Source organism: Eurypyga helias, unplaced genomic scaffold, assembly GCF_000690775.1.
Source record: "Eurypyga helias isolate BGI_N326 unplaced genomic scaffold, ASM69077v1 scaffold3311, whole genome shotgun sequence".
NCBI lineage: Eukaryota > Metazoa > Chordata > Aves > Eurypygiformes > Eurypygidae > Eurypyga > Eurypyga helias.
In genome coordinates, this window is record NW_010229991.1 from 61,125 (window position 1) to 82,457 (window position 21,333).

The 21,333-nt window shown below is 41.4% G+C and overlaps 1 protein-coding gene across 1 annotated transcript; it reads left to right on the top strand.

Annotated features, from left to right (window-relative positions):
* Positions 1-480: 480 nt before the first annotated feature.
* Positions 481-17,793, top strand: OVCH2 (ovochymase 2). Its single transcript, XM_010160575.1, has 20 exons — positions 481-535; positions 2,428-2,537; positions 3,184-3,275; positions 4,419-4,591; positions 5,541-5,636; positions 5,986-6,137; positions 6,807-7,002; positions 8,423-8,446; positions 9,580-9,670; positions 9,775-9,908; positions 10,212-10,352; positions 11,833-11,963; positions 12,357-12,450; positions 13,258-13,389; positions 13,804-13,884; positions 14,481-14,667; positions 16,047-16,116; positions 16,648-16,843; positions 17,119-17,270; positions 17,602-17,793. The coding sequence occupies exons 1-20, from the start codon at positions 481-483 to the stop codon at positions 17,791-17,793; spliced, it is 2,499 nt and encodes an 832-aa protein (XP_010158877.1).
* Positions 17,794-21,333: the final 3,540 nt, after the last annotated feature.

Here is a 21,333-nt window from a genome sequence, read left to right on the forward strand (position 1 = left end):
TGATAAACTTTGGGTACGTTTTTCAGGTCTGTAAAATTGGCTAAATATGAAGTGTACAGGAAATAATTAAGTATTGCCTCTTTAGAAGCTGTAGAAATTGTAGGGGCAAATAGCAATTCATGTTCTGTTCATGCGTGTTCTGCTTCGACGTGTAGGTCGGTCTGGGTAAGCGTTGCTAGCAAAGCAAGAAATGTTGACTTCATTTTGCCTGAAAAAATAGTTTTAGGGAAGATTTTAGCTAGTATTTTACAACAGACTTCTATAATGGCATATAAAAGAATCATGCTCCGTTAAATTTGGAAAACTTACTTGTTCAGGTAAGTGCTTTGTGGCTGGATTAATGAGTAACTTCAATTAATTGCTCTTCTTCTGCAATGTAGTATTTGGGCCACTTTTTCCCTATGAAACTCTCCTTCTCTTCACTCAGTCATTTAGCATCCCAAGATGCGTGTTGTCCCTGGTAAGCTGCAGTTACTCCTGATGGGGATAGTTTGTGTGACAGAGTTTCGTGCTGTACCATCCGCTCTTCGGAAAGGTAGGATGAAAATTTGACATTCAGCTTTAACAGTTTCCTAGCCGCTAGCAGATTCGTTCTTGGGCAGTGACAGTCAAGGGGAGTCAGTGCTGAAATAAAGGAGCTGTACCTGTTTCACCCCCGAAGTTTTTGACCCTAAGAGCTCGTATTCCTAGACACAGGTAACATTAGAATAAGTTGTCTAGTTGCCATTCTTCGGGTTTGGCCCAATCCAAGTCTGTAACTGAAAGTTGTCTTTTAATGACTAATTATTAGGAAACTGATGTCTGATTCCTTCATGATTCAGAATAAATAACATTAAATAAATATGATTTCTAATTTAAAAAATAGCATACTTTCAGATTTGCAGCAAGTTAATGAAGGTTATGGTTTACCATATTAGCCATGGGCTGCAAACAAAACACAGTGAGTTCTCTGTCTTATATCTTAAAATCCAGAGTATTCTCTTTTTGGAACAATTAACATTTGCAATTGTTCCAGTTTCCTCATAAAGATTTTCTGGTTTATAGCAAACTGGAATGGAAATCAGATCTTGGCTGTTTGCATAACCATTTTGCTTCTATTTTGGATTTGCAGTGGGAAAAGGGAAATTTACAGCTTGATTTCCTAAATTCTGCAGATCACTTGTTTTCACTGTAAAAACTCTATTTTGACTGTCAAAACAGGTGTGTTATTGAAATCATCGTAACAAGTTGCTCAGTTAAGCAATCCAAAGCATAGCGTTCTGTACAATGGGATTCTCCTGCTTCGGCATCATGCCATGCAGATGGATGTGATTCAGTTTACATGGAAATCTCATCTGATCAGTGAACAACATCATTCCTGAAGCAGTCTGTAAGGCAGGCAGGAATCTCTTGGGCTTACAAATGCCATGGAGCAGAAGATACTAAAGTTTGTCAAAATACAGATATTATAAATTTGCTATAATATTAATATAAACATTAACTTGTAACTTTTAAACTTATCTTGCATATGTCAGGAGAACAGACACTGAAAGAAATAAGATTCAGTTTTTTGTGTGCTAAATTTTTCCCAATGTAGTGTTTAACACTAAGTATCTATAACAATATCGCAGAAATGTGTTTGTCTCTGAATTTCCGTACAGCTTTAAGGAAAAAAGAATTGGGGTTTCTGCTGCGTTTGGAAAGGACACTACAAATAATTCCTGTTATGATGTGCTGCTTGGCAGAATTGGTTCTATGCTTCTTAAAATACTACCAAATCAGTAGTTATCACTACAAATACTTGCTTCTATAAATACACTGCTTTACAAACACATAAATATTATCAGCTTCACTTAGACATAGTAGATGATAAAAGTAGTGAGTTAAGAAGAAATTAAGTTGGCCCAGAAATAGGTGTTCTGGATAAATTTAGCGACTGTTGTTGGTCATCAAGGACTGTATGTTGTGCATTTTGACCCTGTGTGTTCAAAATATTTTAAGTACTAATGCTGGGTGTAAAGAGATTTCTGAAAGTGATAACAAATCAGTGATTTCATCCCAAAATCATTCCAAAAGTTGCTTGAAAGAAAATGGTCACATTCAAAACGTTCAGGTAAGCATGGACCTAATGAGAACTTTCATATGTATATATATCTACACATGCATCCGCTCGTGGCAGGCAACATTTAATATTTGTGATACTATTAAACCAAAACGTGCTCCTCTGGAAAATGTCCACAAAATAAAGCACATTGCCTTTTTCTTACCCCAGTTTAACCTTAGTTTGGGCAGTTTTTATTAGGAAGTATAAAATGTGGTTCCTGTCGTGGCAGAGAGATCACACGTACTTCTGCGCCAGCCTGTGCCTTCCAATGCTGTGTTACTAAAAAGCAGAAAAACTTAAATCTGGACTAAATCTTTCCTTCTTTTTCCCATTTTACTCCTCAGATCCTAAGTGTGGGCAGAAAGTTCAAGATACAAACCCATGGAGTTACCTTCACCTTTTCACTCGGATTGTTGGGGGAGCCCAGGTGAAACAAGGCTCACATCCGTGGCAGGTGTGCACAAGCAAATGTGGGTTTATCTTCAGAACACAGTCCTGATTTTTCCATAGAAATGACAAAAGAAGAAAACAGGCATACTTCGTGCTTAATGACATGGTGCATTGCTGAGCTCCACCTTGCTTTTACAAAAAGCAGTGAAGTGGGAAGAGGACATGGAACCTGTCCTGCTCCCTGATAAAACTTTCTTATCGTTTATTATTTTGTTTATCATTATTTTCAAAAGGGCATCTGTAGATTAGTCTATTGTAAAGAGGAATGGGTGAAACTGCTCAGAAATAGGAGGCCGACCCCAGCTCCTGACTGTTGTCAGGCATCATGGATTTGCAATGCTCCCGTGTCCTGCAATGGGAAAATTCTCAGCCAGTAACCTCTACAGCGTGCCGTGTACTCAGTGACTTGGCAGTTGTTACATGTTATGTTGCTTTTGTCCCAGTACCGAGGCACAGCTGAAGGGAACAACTAGGTTTAGGCTCTCGTAGACTCAGGTACCCCAAGAATGCTATGAAAGTGTCTTTGCTTGAAATACAGCACATGAGTCTTCAGAGAGTACCTGCATGCATTCTCTGCTTTCATCCTCAAATACAGTCAGAGCAGGTATAAAGATTTTCCTTGTTTGGCACGTCATCTTTGTGTGATGCAGGTTTCCTTGAAACGAAGGCAGAAGCATTTCTGTGGAGGCACCATTGTTTCTGCTCAGTGGGTGGTCACGGCAGCTCACTGCATCTTAGACAGGTATGGATGTGGTATTTCAGGGGCAGGCTGCAGGTGCAGATAAACACTGACTGTAAAAGTGCCTGTGTGCTGTAGCATCTTTTTGTGGCAATTACTTACAGGTGCTACCCTTTCATTTGTAACCAGTATTTTCCACGTTTTAACAGAGAGGGAGAAAAACCAAAACCTTTGAACATCTCAAAAATAATAAAGAATAAAATGAACTTATAGGGATTGGTGGAGACTGATTGGGAAGTGTAGGTGAAAATCTGTGCCTAACTATAGTTTTCAGGTGACTGCGTTTTCTTTTTCAGAGGTAGCACCTGTCAGAGTATATGCAATTAAATGGTGAATGGATATAGTACTGACCTCTTGCATGCATATGATTTTCAGCCTTAGTGTTCAAAACAAAATAAAAACCCACCCAACCAACAACAGGGGTCTGTGAATGCTGTATGGAAGGGTTCAGTCCTGATTCTGTAGTGGCTTCACTGAGATTCTAATTCCCTTATAATTAATACTGAATCTTTGTACTAATGGGTCACCTGGAATTACACATCTGATCTGCATCTGACATTGTATGTGATCACATCTTGGTCAAATTAGCCAATAACTGCGGAGAAGGACAGGCAATATCTAAATCAGCATAAAGCCTCCTGACACAAAAGTGATTCTTCAAGTCTGGTGAATGAATTTTAAGCAGAATAAGAAGGTTATGATGATTGCTTTTGTGTTTCCTTGCTGCACATCTGACCTGGTACTAGGAGCCCTAAAGCAGGTTTCACTATGCTTTTCAGGTATAAACTAGAAAGGCTAGAGAAGTGATCTTATTTTTTCTGTGTTTTCCTATGTCTATATCTTCCCTCCTTCTTCAAAAAGCAATGTGACTGCACATTTTAAACATAGTAAGAGCACCTGCTTCCTTAGTGGGCCACCAAACCACAGTCAGGAGTGTAGCTAAGTCATCTTTCTTCTCAAGCCTTTTCATCTCCCAGTCTGTACTGCAGGGCATACTCAGCTCTCACTGGCTGTATGTATTAAGTGCTCTAAAAATCTGAAGGAGAAAGGTATCAGTAGTAATAACTTTTCTGTTTAAAAACAACTATATTTTTTCCTTTCATTTTGAAGATTCTGCAGCTGAACTTTTGTTTTTCTATTTTACAGGAACCTACCCCAGTACCTGGATGTCACTGCAGGAGAGCATGATTTGAGGATCAGGGAGACTGGCGAGCAGACGCTCCCTGTTAAATATGTCATTAAGCATCCAAACTTTGACCCCAGAAGGCCGATGAACTACGACATTGCCCTTCTGAAGCTGGATGGAGCCTTCAACTTCAGTAAGGCCATAGTTACCTGTGATCTTTTTCAGTGGGGGAGGTAAGGCCTTTGCTTCTCCTACATGCTGTGAAAAGTCTGGAAACTCAGTTTAAACCCACTTCCTATCTGTCAGATTATACCATTGAAAATCTCCAGAGTATTTTGCAACTGAAGTACTTGAAATACCAGAGTAAGTCAGAAAAAGAAAAATCTATCCGTGGAATTAAGTGGTCTTCTTCAGACTGAAGAAAAAGGTTTGCCCAAATAGGTGGTTTAATTCTTTATCGTAGATGTGGGTGGAGATTCCTGCTTCTGGTGAGCAGCAAAGTTAGCCCAAGGCAGACCAGAGCCCAGAGAGCACTGTGGTACTGTCTGTACCTTACTCAGCCCCCTCTGCCACTGGCCCTCTGCCCTTCCTGCAGACAGGAGCATGGCATTCCTTTTGCAGTGGCAGGATGGTCTGTCTGGGGGCTGTAAGGGATGGGGAAGGGGAGCACAGCTGTTGCTTCCCTGTTTGCTGGCCTGTGAGCCAGCCGTTCCGCAGCTCTCTGCTAACTTGGCCTTACAGTCAGCTTTTTGGGGAGGCTACCTCACGTCAGCTCTACGTAGTACTGAGAGTCCCCCCCGACACTTGGCTCTTCCAAAGGCTCCAGCACACATCAGTGTGTTGCACTTTCTTTGCCACTACAAAGGTGAGTGGCTACGTTTTCTAATGGAAGTTTGGATCATGATGGCAGCTGACTTTAAGCTGAATGTCAAAGGCCTGGGCTGAAGCTTGTGATGCTCGTGGCTTTCTATTTCCTTTCCAAAACACTGCGAAGTGGAGGCACAGATAAATTGTCAAATGCCAGATTGATTTTTCAGATGTCACAAAAGTAACGGTACTTTTTAGTTTTAAAAAACTAAGGAAGCTTTTTGTTGTTGATTTTCCAAATGCTCAGCAATAACATTCATGTCCATGTGTGGCAGGTTCATCGGTTTTGCCAGCATGTCTGCCTGATCCAGGTGAAAAGTTTGAAGCAGGATATATCTGCACTGCTTGTGGTTGGGGCCGTTTACATGAGAGTAAGCCACTCGAATTGTTCCTTGGCATTCAGGTTTTTCAGTGTTTTACTTCTGAAGCTAAGAGCTTGATTGCATCGTAGACCGACCAGTAAAAACCATCAACTGGTCGTAAAGAATTATTGTGCCTACCCATGAATTATCAATCACTGCAATATGTAGACCTGTATTTCAGTTTTGAAAAAGTTTGAAATTCATTCAAGTAAAACTGCTTATGTACAGAAAAGTGGGTGTTTATGTAACCATAAAATGGCTTGGAGCAATTTTGTGACTCACCTTATTTGTGGTGTATTAACAGTGACGTGAAGTTTGTCTTCCAGCCTTTCTTATGAACAACTTTCTTGTGTTTCAGATGGACCACTCCCTCAGGTCTTATATGAAGTCAATCTGCCAATCCTGAACAGTAAGGAGTGTTCAAGAGCATTATCAACTTTGAAGAAACCCATCCAAGGTGACACTATAATGTGTGCTGGATTTCCAGATGGAGGAAGAGATGCCTGCCAGGTCAGCTGGGCACGGGGCCTCCTGTACTTACAAGTGTTTCGCAGAAGCTCAAGGCTCTCTGTGCCTTAGCGAATAAATACACTCTACAGTGCGATATTTGGAGTGTATTTATTTTGGGCTGTGAATTCTTTCAAGGGTTCCGTATGGGGCGATGTATTAATTACACAATTCCATTTTAATTATTGCGTGAGTTGTATGACAGGTTCCTGAGAGCAGTTTCGCAATGTATCCCAGTGTGGTTGTGCTTAGGGCTTTCTAACTGCAGAGCACGTGGTGCATTAATTAGGTAGTGTTGCTAAGATCCTAAGGAGGAAAGTGGAAAGTATTGCCTTGGATTACAGGAAGGAAAGAATGGAGATAAAGGTTAAGTGATTGTTCCTTGTCATGCAGGTAAAAAAATAAAGCTTCTCACTCCTTTTTACATGCTAAAACACAACAGATGTGCACCCACGAGGGAGTTAGTCTATCTCTTCTCCTCTGGACAACCCTGACAACACAATAAAAACCGAAGTGTCTCTCTTCATAGTTTGTTTTAAAACCGCTATTCCCTGTGTTGCAGGTTTCTTAGCCTGGCACAAGAGAGACCTCAGTCAATTCTTCACGGCTTGCTCAGTGGGATGTGTGAGCTCTTGTAAGCTGTGGGTTGTGGGCTTTGACTTGTTTTGACAGGGAGACTCGGGAGGCCCTCTTTTGTGCCGACGCGAGCACGGTGCCTGGACTCTCGCTGGTGTGGTCTCCTGGGGGATGGGCTGTGCTCGTGGCTGGATAAGTAATGAGAGGAAGAAACATTATGACAGAGGATCTCCGGGAATATTCACAGACCTCAGTGCGGTGCTTTCCTGGATTCAAGAGAACATGAGTACTGGTATTCAGTTTCCAGTAATGTGTCCCTCCCTTCTGACAACTGTCTCGCATTAATATTTCATTCTGTTTTATCTTTTTCAAGATATAGCACTTACATTTTTCCCATTTTTCATGAAAAAGCACTATTGCATTTCACATTGCCCTTACGTAGATGGTATGGATTGACAGTTGCAAAAAACCAAATTGAGAACACTGTAAATGCTTGCCTCTCTTCCATTTCACCTTCTACCTTGAAAGAGAGCGAGCGAGAGTGTGTGTGTGTGTTAACCTGGTATTCATGAGCTGAAATTATCTGAAATTCCATAAGCACCTCTTCAAAGTAACTTGTCATTTTTCTCAGCTAAAATGTGTTGGATCAGACACTTGACTACATGAGGAAAAGGGTGGTCTCAGAAGGGGTTTTGCTTACTCTGCCCAAAAGGCTCTATGCCCTCCGTGCAGAGAAACAGCTTGAAAATTATCTATCAGAGTCATGGAGCTGGAGATGTAAATGACATTCTCTCCCAGGCTGAACTTCACTCAGAGCATTAAGAAACTGAATTAATATTTTCTTCCAGTTTGGGCTATTTTTGTTGAAAAGTATTGGAGATTGTATTAAAATTTACACAGAGAACTGAAAAACTGAGGAGTGATGTTTAAAAGGTTTTGCTAGTCAATGGTAAGAAGTCATGAGAGAATAAAACAACTTTTGCATTAGAAACCAGCTTCAAATGGTGATTGAAAAAAAGAAATCCTCATAATGCTGGAGAAAAATGAAAAGGGTTTAGCTTTTGTAAAGCGTTTTGGTTTTCAATTAAAAAGAAGGGGGAGCAAGAGAGTTGTTTTCATTGAAAATTTACTAGTTGGCTTATTTCATTATCAGGAAAAAATTATGTGATTAGCGATGGTGGTAATTAAAGTGTCTTGGCTCCAGTGAACAGAAAAGGCCATTTGGGAGGTGAAGTGAAAACAGTTCTCAGTTGCATTGCTCTAGGTTTTGCTTGCTCACTCTGTTATGCTGTCACACTGGTGAAAAAGACCTCAGCTGTAATTGCTGTCAGACTTAATGTTTGTGTCCCTGATGTGATGCTGGCAGTTGGATTCTGCTACCCTTACCTGAAATGGGTAGAATTTACTCAACAAGTAGCGAGTACTGTGCTGCTCAGACTTTGCAGTGGCCTCTCAACATGTGATTAATTCTAGAAGTGGCTACTCCAGGATTGTTTATTCCAATGTCAACATTGCCTGAACTTGCAATTTTGTTTTAATTCCAAGCTTAGTTTATTGTAGACACCAGTGCCCAAGAAGCATTTGAATTTGCCTCAGTGATAGGTGTATAAAATTACAATTTCACACACGAAAAAGTAAGGCCTATGTGGTGTATATGAAACTACAGGTATTTTTTATTCTTTTTCCACTCCCTTCCCTCTCTCTTTTATTAGATCTGAAAATGAAAAGCTCCACAGGTGAGTACAGTATTTTTTCAGTATCTTCTAACTGTGTTAGAGCATAATAAGAGCTAAAAATTGTCTGATATATAATCTGTGAAGGAAGAAATGTGAAGAAGCTTGACTCATCAAAGCACATTTAAATGTATATTTTAAATACACGCTTTTATCCTCCTGGTTCTGTAAAAAAAACCCCAATTGATGTAGAATACTGCCCCCCCCCCCCCCCCCAACAATGAATGTAACATGTTTTAAAACTGAAGTCTTGCTTTGATTCTGCCATGTGTATGTTCTTGTTGAACACTGTTCATCGAGGTACAGGTTCACATACAGATAACAGAAATGACTCTCGTGAATTAGATCTTAAGATTTTAATTTGAGTAATTTAGAGTGAGATTTCTCAGATAATAAATGAGCTTGGGCACACAGTCAGTTTGTATAGACTTGCTGTGGCTAGACAGAATTTGGTATTTAAATGCTCTTTGTGTCTTTTTGAAATTTTTTACTGCTCTTCCTAGGATGCTTCAGGTAAGATAATCTTGTAAGCTCATGACTCCTTAAATTTGTTTTCATATACATAGTTGTTGCTAAATGTCTTACTGGCTTACTTTACAAGGAGAAGGAAAGGCAAGAGGAGATAATTTTTCTAAGTGATTGTGTTTTTAGCGACACTTATCTGGAGAGAAAAGCTTCTGCTTCTTCTGCTAAAGTGTCTTCAGTACCATGCTGCGTGTTGCTGAAGTGTCCTGCTGTAACATAGCTAAGGTCATTGTTACAAATGGGCTGCAATGAACACTTTTCTAGTGTCCTGAGGAATGCGCTTTTCCTCCCGGAAAAATATTTATACTGAAATCCTCGTTTAACAAATAGTTTCTTTAAGGTAAAAAGCAAGCACTGCCATTTTTTTCAATAAAATATGATAGTGTGTTGGCAGTGTTTCATATTTGCTCCCAAATTATGGGGTTTAAAACAACTGACTTACAAAATAAGAGAGAGAAGACCCAGCATCAGTCTTCCAGCAGAAACAAGGTACAGCTGAGCCATCCTGAGTCTCACAGTATTCTCTAGATGTTCGAGCTTTTTGGTGTAACAGATGATTGCAGATGTGTCAAACCTGATTCCTCCTATTTTGTTTTAACTCTACAATGCAGCACTTTGTAGCATTCAGGATGGCAAACTCCCTGAAAGTGAAGGAGAATTACATTTTCCTGGAAGTCCCAAACAGTTCTATCAAAACCACGAGTAAGTAGAACAGCCCAGACTTTCCCCAGAAGCTGTTCCCCGTACTGGTGTAGTTGTGGGGTTTTGTTGCAGCTTTGTGAATGGGAACTAATTTGTTGTTCCAGATTGTGCGTATGGACTCTCTTTGTACCAGAAGGGAATTACATATTGCTTCGTTTTTCCCACTTTGATATAGAGCCAGAAACATTCTGTGCCTATGATTCTTTATCAGTCTATTCAAAAGACGACAGACTTGTCGGTGAGTTGTGTCCCCTTACTCTCTGCAATAATCCGTCAGTGTTCTCTGTGATTCTGATGGCAGGTACACCCAGGAAGCACACTGCAGTTGATTGTGTTTAACTTATGTTTTAGTAATGAATACACTGTAACATATGATCTAAAATAAAAGACAAAGAGGGTGATAGAAAATGCCTGGTAGGGAACTGTCAGTTGTGTTCTCAATTTTTAATAGTGTGCATCTTTAAATTTGCACAGCCAAGTACACGCAAGTATTCTTAAGGGACTAAAGGCTTTTAACTATGATTATTCTCTAATATTTCAGGAAAATTCTGTGGAGGAGATCTTCCATTACCTATTTTGATTGGCTCCGATAGTATAAGGCTAAAATTTGTTTCTGACAGCAAGGATTATGGAACTGGTTTTTCTGTGACCTACAAAGCTCTTACACCAGATATTCTTCCTGGTAAGTCTAAGTCTAGTAATGTATCTGTCTGTGCTCTTGGGTGGTGGCCTGAAGAACAGGAGAAAATAAATCAGAGGAAGCTTCTATGATTTTTCTATGTGGATGATGTTATGAACAAGGTAAGTGTGTGTAGGCTGCTGTGTGACATTGTGGAGAAACTGGGATGAGTTTCTCATCTCAGGTAGGATAGATACTATTGAGAGAAGCCCTCATTTAACTTTGCCTCTTCTCCAGCCACTTTACACAAGATTTCATTTCCTTCCCTACTTCCAGACTGTTTTAACTCATAATTAATTGAGATTAGCCAAAAGAGGGGAATTTCCAGATGAAAGGTGCTTTGCCCTGTCCTAAGCATGCTTTCCTGGAGGCGCCCTGGGGAGGCAGCTAATGCTGAGATACATATATAGTGGAGAATTGCTTTCAGTTTTGCTGCCAGACCAGTTCACCATCATGAGGGAGCAGGTCCAATGGCTGTCTGCTGAGTCTGGACAATCCAGTTATGGACAGACACCAGTTATTCCTGTTTCACAGAATCATGGAATGGTTTAGTTTGGAAGGGACCTTAAAGACCATCCAGTTCAAACCCCCCTGCCATGGGCAGGGACACCTTCCACTAGACTAGGTTGCTCCAAGCCTCATCCAGCCTGGCTTTGGACACTCCCAGGGATGGGGCATCCACAGCTTCTCTGGGCAACCTGTGCCAGTGCCTCACCACCCTCTCCAGGAAGAAATTCTTCCTGATATCCAGTCTAAACCTCCCCACTTTCAATTTAAACCCATTACCCCTTGTCCTGTCACTCCCTGCCCTTGTAAAAAGACCCCCTCCCAGCATCCTTGTAGCCCCTTCAGGCTCTGGAAGGTGCTATAAGGTCTCCCCGGAGCCTTCTCTTCTCCAGGCTGAACAAGCCCAACTCTCTCAGCCTGTCCCCAGAGCAGAGGGGCTCCAGCCCTCGGAGTATCTTCATGGCCTCCTCTGGACTCGCTCCAACCAGTCTATATCCTTCTGATGTTGTGGGTACCACAGCTGGATGCAGTACAGCTTTTCCAGGTAGCTTCTGCAGCGTTTCCAGGTAGTTTCTTTCCTTTGCAGAGCGCGGGGAGGAATTCCCTCTGAGGGGCCTTGCTACTACATAGGCCATCAAGAAGACATAGCTGCTGGTTGCATTTTGTGTCTCCACTTTAATTTCCAAAGAAAGTTGCCGAAGGTTCTTGATGTGCCCGCATCCTGCTCTTCTATCACCCTACGGAAGTACCCGTCTCTGCAGTGCACTGCCCGTAGCTAAAGGGAAAGGGTAGAGTCACGGGTCAGATCGCTCTTCTCTCTGAGAATAGATGAAATATTTTTTTGCTCCTGTCCTGTTCTCTTTCTCAGCAGTGTGAAAGCACCACAAAAGTTTTTCTGGATTTCTTTTTTTTTTTTTTTTGTGAATGATTTAATAGGAAATCACAGTGACTCTGGTTTTGTTTCCTGAATTTCCAGATTCTGGCTGTGAGTCCTTAGCTGTCCTTTTTGAAGAAGGAGTGGTACAGAGTATGCACTACCCAGAGCACTACGGCAACATGGCAGACTGTCAGTGGATTATTTGTGCGCCGGAGGACCATGTAATCAAGGTATAATATGAGCTTCTCTTGTGTCTACAGAATGGGAGTGGGCACCATTTAGTTAACAAGAAATGATGCAGCTAAGGACAAGCAAGAGCAGGAAACTTAAGCTTGAATAACGCTGCTGGATGCAGTTAAGAGAAATCACTTTCCATCCCCAAACCAGATAGGTTTTCATTTCTCCTTTACGTTATAATAGAATAGGATTTCCTGGTTTAAGTTTTATCATGACAGATTCTTCTAGGAAATGTAATGCTGTCTGTCACCTGTGCAAGGTCTGAATGTCACAGAAACAAAATCCTGGAGGAATCATTGGGAATAATAAAGACCCTATGACAGATCTTGGAATTTTTCTTTCTGAATTTAATAACAGGTTCAATTCTTCATTTTTTGTATTTAAAGCTTACATACCAGTCTTTTGAGGTAGAAGAGAGTGAAGATTGCTCTTACGATGCCGTGACTGTATATGAAGATGTGCAAAAAGAGGAGGAAATTGGTTTGACTTTTGATTTTTGACATATTTTGGGGATGACATAATTATTTTATGACTTTCACTAGCCCTATTTTACAGTCTAAAATCAAGTTTGCCTCTCTCAGGTGATATTATAGGTACTACTTTCAGTACCTTGAAAAAATACTTGCGGGTATTGCTGCTTCTGTTTCACTTACAGAGGTAAAACCACATTGGACAGAACAGTTTTGTGTATTTAAAATTTGTATGAAATGCAGTTCTGAGTTCATGTAACGCAGAAAAGGACATAACACAATAACTTGTTTTTATAGCAGTGGTCAGGCACAGAAAGCACCCAGGAGGTCTCCTTTTCAGAGTCCAGTTGTTCTTCGTTCTGGATGAGCATCCATGTAGCCCTTGCCACCTTGCTGGAGATTCCCCTGGCTTACACTGAGTGAGAGGAAGACCTGTCCCCTGATAGCAGCAGCTGCGGGCACTGGTGCTCAGATGAGCGCAGGCAGATGCTGAAACACTAACACGGGGAGAACAAGCTTCCAGTGCGTTCTGTGCATAACGGCAGCCTACGAGCAGGAGTGCTGCAATAGTCTCTTGGGAATGAATGCAAGTTTCCTCCTTAGGAGATAATCACTGAACAAGGACAGACTGACAGGGGTAATGGAACAGTCCTTCAGCCTCAGTCTGATTATCTCTGCGCCTCTCTTGTGCATAGTTATTTTTAACCCTGCTGTGTGAGAGCTGGAATACACAGAATCTTGTGTACCCACTGCTGAAAGAGATAAGGATGAAAAAGTACATGTCAATCTGCAGTGAACCTTTCTTTCTCATCTCTAGCGAAGTCTTGTGGATATGCCCTCCCAGCACCTGTTCTCAGCTCCTCGGCTGTGATGCTGGTTGTCTTTCGCTCTGATGAAACAGAGACCTTTGGAGGATTCAGAGCTGCAATCTCTTTTGTTCATGTAACAGGTAATAGAAGTAACTTGGGAGACTGCCTCTTTGGGGCAGCACAAGGGGCTCTTCAGTCAGTCTGGCTATTCAGAATTACTTTGCACCAGGAGATTCTCATCTTATAAATTATTTCAGTGAAAAAAACCCCAAAAAAGTGTTGTGAACCTGTTGAGGAATTAAACAAAGGGCCTATTGAGTGGGTGAAGAGAAACAATGAATCTACCCACAATCTGAGAGTTGAGTTTGGTGTAGGAGTATTTTGGTGCATTTTACATAGCACTTCATTACCGTGTGAAGATGTAACAACACAGATCCATGCTGTAGAAATCTATTCCTTCTACAGAAATTCTAATAAAGGAAATAAAACTTATCCTGTAATGAAAGTGTCACTCAAGACAGCCTGCTAACGCATTTGCTGTTTTCATTTGCCAGATTTAGATACTTTGGATTCAAGTAGTGAAGAAGGATTCGAAGATAGGAATGTGACTGAAGTAGAAATGCAGGTTACAACAGGTAGGCCAGCCCAAGTTATATTTTCTTCATGGGAGTAGGGAGACTATAATTTAAACAGTGTTTTCTCCAAATATTTAATGGATGAAGTTGTCCCAGAATTTTTCATTATGATATTTTGAGGATATAAAGGGATGAATAGTAACACAGCTATGATTTGACTTTAGAATAGCAGAACCTAATTTTTTTTTTAATGTTTTCTTCATCTTGTTAAGTCATTTACAGCAATATGATGGCATTATTTGAGCTTTGTCAGTTTACACCTACTTGCTTTGGTGAAAATAATTGCAAAGAGTACAGGGCAGTTGAAAATAATAACCAACATTTTAGAACTTCCAATTTTCCCCCCAGTAATGGGCTGAGTCTTAAGTCTGATGGTAAAACTTTTGAAGGTAAGCAGTTGCTTTCCTCTTGGTCAAGCTCTGTTTTTACTGAGATCATCTCCTCATGATAGCTCTAAATATTTGGATCCTTTGTCATGAGGGAATTTGCAAGATTTAGCAAAAAAGGGGAGGGGAGAAGCTTGAGAAGCTCTTAAATGGGCTGTTTTTGATTTCCCAAGTCTTAATGTCTAGAGACATCAGTGCTTTCTGTTTTAGATGATATTTGTGGAATGCCTTCAAATCAGCCCAGGTTCATCTTCAGTAGGATAATTGGAGGTGAAGAAGCTGTACCATACTCATGGCCTTGGCAGGTCAGCGTACGAATTTCCGATGAGCATATCTGTGGAGGAGCAGTTCTTGCCAAAGAATGGGTTGTCACAGCTGCTCACTGCTTGAATGCTAAGTGAGTATGCCGAAATGAACCCTTGCATGGTGCCTCTCTGCAGCGTGGTGGTTCTGCCCAGGGCGGCTGGCACAGTTTGCGTTACCACCTACTTGCCGCTCCCTCTGGCACAGGATTCTTTTGCTCCACGCACTTGCACTGGGATCACAGTGGCTACTTAGGAAATAAGTAGCCTACATCTGTAGGCTTGGTTTTCATTCAGATAAGTTTTCAGAAGAGATAAGATACTAAGTCTCTTGTCCTCCCTCACTTACTCCTAGGTAACTTCTATCCAAAAATTAAAAACATACTGAATTTGTGTAGATTTTGGAGGACATATGGGAGCTTTTTTGTGCACAGGGTTGATGCTATTCCCTTATTCAGAACCTATCGATCTGTTAGAAAAATTCCCATGTAATCTGATTGTCTTTGTTGAGAGGAGCCAAAAAGAGAGTCTGGGTGATTTTCAGACTCTATAATAAAATGGCAATTTGTTTATTCTTAGGCCGAATGCTACCTGACTGGTAGTAAATTCACATACCTTGGGTCCTTGTAATATTTTTTAAAAATCCTCCCAGGATTGCTGATAACTAGGTATTCTGGCCTGTTTTCAAATCAAGCTGCAGTTACTTGAATATGAGGGTAAGCTTTCAAAAGCCCCAAATGCCAAAGATGCCTAGGCATCCATATTCTCCATTTCTTTGGTTCTCTTCCCCACCCACACAAAACTGGGGATCTGAAATGCAAGTGCTGTTTTGAATTTTGGACTTTGACTTCTAAGTTTCTAAATACCAGTTTGCAAAATTGTATGTCAGGAACGTTGTTGCGCTGTGTTGAAGGTACTGCTTGAATTAAGGAGGAATTCTCTATTGCACATTGCCATTGCATCAGAATTTGTGTACACGGGTGAATGATTCTACACAACTGTTTAATCAGGGAGTTATGACAAGTTTCCAGAGAGTGAAAAGGTTTGGTTAAGAAACCAAAGGGTGAAACAAAATGTTGCTTGCATTTCTTTATATCATTTGATGGGTCATTAAGTTTTGGAGGCCACTCATTTTCTTCATTAAGAAGGTAGGGACCAGCACTATCCCTGGATGATGTGGACCATGCAGACCTTGTGTTCTGCATCGGGCACCCCCAATCCTTGTGAAAGTGACCTTTCTCTCCGTTTGCTATGTGTTTGAGAAATCCCACTGCCTCGAGAATGTTTCAAGCTCCCTAGAAGTCATGGAAAGATTTCCATTGATTTGTACATGAGTATGGGCTTCAGGAGTTGTTGGCCTAGGAATATGTAGAGCCCTAGAAACTGTTTGGGGTGGGTGGGGGATGTTTTAAGATTCACAGGTGTCAAGAACGCTGTCCTACCAGCCTGAGAATGTGCTTACCTTTTTTTTTAGGGAACTGTACAGAGGCTTATGGACGGTGGTAACGGGACTTCATGATCTTACAGAGCAGGAATACAGACAGGTACTTCAGTTCTGCATAATAATGAAATATAAATCAATCGTGGAAAATATTTTTTACTGTAAATGCATCTTCCAAATTGTTCGTGACGCAGCCATCTAGCAGCCTGCGTGCTGACCTTCATCTGCGTTTACACAACAGCTTTTGTGTGACTGTCAGGGAAATTGTATCAACACAGACCTGTGCCTTCACCAGTCATGAACTCCAAAGCTCAGTATCCTGGAGGATGTGTGAGTGTGGAGTGTATTGGCTCTAAATTCCCTGGTGACTGTTAACAAGGTGAAAGTAATTGGGGTACAAATTTCCACTTTGCTCAGACTGGACAAGTTTTTCCAATACCATCTTCCTACCCTTGCTGGGTGGACCTTCCTGCATGTTCCCTGATCCCTGTCCAACAGGCATCATCTTGACCTGTTAATATAACAAGCTGGTGACTTGATCAGCTGCATTTAAATGTTTCTTCCTCTTAAGGCACCTCGCATACACTCAGATTTCTAAATCGTTCTGAAAATGTCAATGTCCTTGCTTTCCTAGAAGAGGTCAGTAAAGCAGCATATTATACATCCAAGTTTTAACAAGACTACTATGGACTCTGATATCGCCTTACTGCAGCTGGCTGAGCCCTTAGAATTCAACCCTTACGTGCGCCCAGTGTGCCTCCCTGCCGAGGGGGAGGTGGTTCAGCCCTCGAGGGTGTGCGTGGTCACAGGATGGGGTGCGCACGAGGAAGGTATGCAGTCTTTGCCACTTTGAAGGTAGAGCGTGCTGTAGGTGTGTTTTAATACTGCGTTTTGTGTTGTAACATTCATTCTGTCCGCACATTAATTCCTGGAGAAGAGACCTGTTAGAAGGTTTTCACTTGCGTAAGCTAGATGTGCAGGGAAATGGGTGGGAGGAAAGAAATCGGGTAATTTGGGTTGAGACCATTTGGAAAAGGGAAGAGTAAAACTTATTTCTGGAATCACTACTTCATGCCTCTGCTGGTATCTTTTCTTTTACTTCAAGACAGAGAAAAGGGGAAAAAATTGCATCAGCTAGAAGTCCCCCTCCTGGTGCTCGACACGTGTCAGAGCTACTACGTAAACCTTCCCAGTAAAGTGACACAGAGGATGATCTGTGCTGGATTCCCTCTGGAAGAAGGCAAGGACTCATGCACAGTAAGTTGCGCACATCACCTTTGTCTTCTGACACTTGGGGTATGGCCAGACGGGTTCTGAATAAAGGGGAGTGCTAAAACCTCACTAACAGCTGTTTTCTCGCGGAGACTGTAGGTGATTTACAGCAAAAGACTCTTTAGCAGTAGGATTATAATTATACTGATTTTGCAAAAAGAACTAATTCCCTTGAACAGAGGTTGTTCTTTCTCTGCCTTTTAACAACAGAAACCCCAAACACACAAGCAGCTGTGAGCTCTTGTACCTGAACTGTTGTCTTAAAAATGTAAGGAGTGATGTTAGCTCATAACAAGATTCCTTCGTCCTTGTTCAGGGTGATTCTGGTGGCCCATTGGTTTGTCCTTCAGAAGATAACTCGGGATTTTACACGCTTCATGGAATCACTAGCTGGGGCTTGGGCTGTGGAAGGAAGAGCTACCCAGGAGTGTACACAAATGTTGGTGTTTTTGTTGACTGGATCAAGCAGAGTGTTAATAGTAGTGGTATGTATGAGAAAAACAATTAAATGAATCCTTTTGCAATTGCTAGGTGCTTAATTAGAGACCTTTTCTGAGTACCATTTTCATATTTGGCTGTCCAGCACTTCCTGCAGTCTTGGCTGTTTAAAATACCCCTAGCTGAATGCCCAGAAACAGATGAATCTAAATCAGTAGTCACTTCTGAAAATCTTATCTCTCCCAGATGTATTATTTTTCCCTTTTCTGTTGCATTTCTCTTGTCGATGGACAGTGTTGCATTGCTGCCTTGTCTCGCGGGTTTGGGAGGAGGTGGGGAGGCACGAGCTGACACGCGATGACAGCCGAGTCCACCTGGACAAGTTTACAGATGGCCTTTGTTGATGGTCTTTTGCAAAGTTTACCTTGTTGTTTTTTTCTCCTTTCTGTAGATCTCCCCACTTTCATGGTGTGACTGTCAGAAAAGAAGCTCTGATGGAGCGTATTGTGAAACATTTCCAAAGCACAGATGTCATTGAAAGCCAAATTTCCCGAGTGTGTTAATTCATGATTGGAATCTCTTCTCCAAAGTAGCTGATGCTTACCCTGGTCGATTTACTGCTGATTTAACTGAATTGAGACTTTGGGCTTACACACGTGTGCTTGGGGCAGACGCAAGTTTCTTGCAGGCTTTGGACACTGTTAATCTGTATTAGAAGGAAGGAGAGGGGAAAATAACCCACTGTATACCGTATGACTAGCATGTCCTTGAATGTAGTACTGGAGAGCATAAAAATATTGTGGAAATGAGATGAAATAAGTGCCTGTGTGTGACAACTGAAGGGGCAGTCAGCCATCTGTGCATTCAGGTCAGTGAGAGTGTTACCTCTGGCTCTCAGAGGACCTGGGCAGCGGCAGTAGTAGCGCGTCACTGGGTAGCAGCGGAACGTTGCCTAGTCGTTACTGGTGTGAATCAATCCAATTGCTGGGAAAATGATGTATTTAATGCAGTTCTTGTTTTAACAAATTGTGTCTTGTTTAAACAGAAGTGTTTGGAAAGACAAGCGTTACAGGCAAAGGGCCTTTGGCATCACGCAAGAACTGACAGCTATCCTAATTAACCCCTACATGTGATTAAAGAGGTACTATGTAATCCACACACGGCAAACTGAGCATGTTTACTTGTAAATAGCAGTTTGTTTAATGCTCAAATGGCTGCTTGCACGAGAAATTGTGAAAATGATCTCCTTTTAGCTTTGCAGACTGTTGGGTGCATAGTCTTGGTGTTCAGAAATTAGATCAGTATGACGGTACAATAGGTAACATGAGTATAATCCTGTTTCTGTTGATACTAATGGCAAAAATCTTTAGAGGCGTGTTTCCCATACATTCATTTGGTGCCGGTGACCCTACTTTTTTGATGACACTAGTCTAGAACTTCTGATTATTATGTAGCTGTAGGAAAAAGATCTACCTTTATTCCCAAATGAACATTCTAAACATTTTTCATTAGTTTCTTCTCTCAACTGTAAAGTTTTAGGCAAAAGCCCACAAAATAATCTGGAGCATGAGGTTTCCATAAAACTATGAAAATAGTGCATGGTGGAAGGACTGTGGACAAGTTCAGATGAAGTGTAAGGCACAGCTGTATTACCGTGGTGACAGAGTACTTGTTCTGTCTTGGAGAAGCTCTTTGAAGAGATCTCTGGAAAGCAATGGAGGGAAAACATCCTTTCTCATTTTTCATTGTGGAAGTCTGTTGTTGTTCAGGTACAGTGGGAGTTGGTATTAGCTAGCAATAGCAGTTTAACTATGCTGGGAGCAGATCTGTCTCATCACTTGGTCGTGATTCTGTTTTGCTTGATGGGAACAAGATGACATAAAATAATACCTGTAAAGTTTTTCTGCTTATTCATGTATTACAAGGATGTCAGTGGGGGTGGGAGATGTGCAGGTATCAGCTGTGCTAGCCCTATTGAATGCAGTGGTTATGTGCTGATAAACTGATACTGCTTAAAACCAATCCTTTCATGTATTAGAATGCTATCTTATTTGTATTTGATTTCATTGTTAGGGTGTTTACTTTTTGCTTGACTGTATGATGTTGCCCTTCTGTGTTTCCCTTAGTATGGTTTTACAAGTAGTTTTGCTTTTGTTTGTTTTATCTATTGTAAGCTGCCACTATGTTTTAGCAGCATTTGTGATGCAAATGAAGTATGATTAAAAAAAAATTAAAAACCCCTTTCAGTATAGTTCCTGTAATGGAACTGTATTTTAGTTTTTACAAAATCTCTATCAAGTCCAATTTAATTCTTAACAGTTACGCGAGGCTTTTCTGCAGCCTACAGTCAAGAGGCGTAGGATCCTAGTAGCCTACCTGAGCACTGAGCTAGGCTCAGGTTCCCTGCGTGCCTAGAATCTGGATATAAACCTCCTTCTGTTGGCACGTAAGTGAAAAAGATCATCTTCGTAACGTTACATGGAAGCAAATGAAGGTTCGTTGCATTGCTCGTTGGCGCTGTGAGAAATATTTAGGATAAAAGTCTATGTCCAAAAAGATCTTGGTCTGATTTTTGGTTAACATGAGCGTGTGTGACCCTAAGTCTTCCTGCTTAGCTCCGAAGTGGTAGTCCTGCTCTGTGTGCGTGGGCAGGCATGCTGGGAGTCCGACCACCCTGCCCGCGACGCCCCCAGACAGCCTTTGCAGGGGCGGTTAGTGGCACGCGCTTGTAACTCATTGGAAAGGGAAGATCTCCATCAGAAAATAGGAAGTGCGTGTCCGTTGTGCAGGCATGACTGGCAGTAGCACAGGAGAGGAAGCAGTTGCTGTCTGAAATCTAGGTTCTGGCTGCTTTGAAGGAAGAAAAAAAGTTTTATATAGAACAAAACCCTGCCTTTGACTCAAAAGAAAAGAAAATAATCAGGGAACATTGAAGGAGTATTGGGAGTAGTTACTGCAGAAAACAAGAAATACCCCTAAGTGTGTGTGAAGCTCTACACAACTCCTTACTTGTGTTTCTCTTGCCAAAGGCAAGAAGAGTCCAGTTCTTGCGGGAGGATGAATGCTTCCTATCAATAATGCAGTTTAGAGAACCACTGGTAGTTGCATAGCTGCGCTGTTATTAGTCATGGTAAAGAAGAAAGTAAGTACTGTCATGAAAAATTAAAAAAAAAAAAGATAAATTCCTATTTATCCTTTTCTTGTTCCTATTTATCCTTCAGGATAAATTCTGACTGAGAAATCGCAGTGTTTCTTGTCTCTATCATTTTTGTTCTGCTTTATTCTCCTTGTGTCTCAGAGCCTTTTCCCACATGGATATATGGTAAATCATCGCTGAAATCGAAGGATCTACAAGTTGTAAGCTGTACCCTTTTGTCAGAAAATAGGAAGTCACAGCACCTGGGTGGGAGAATCCAGCTTTTTTATTCATGGAGAATGGGGGTCCTTCAGGGTGGAGGTCCTGAGCTCGGTTACAGACACTCTGAGGGGACGGTGGCTGTGTGTGACACTGGCTCGAGGAGTTTGTTTACTTCAGGAACCGATCAGTAATGTATAGAATTTTGGGAGCAGTTCCTCTGCTTTTGAAGTCAGGTGAAGAAAGCTAGTATTG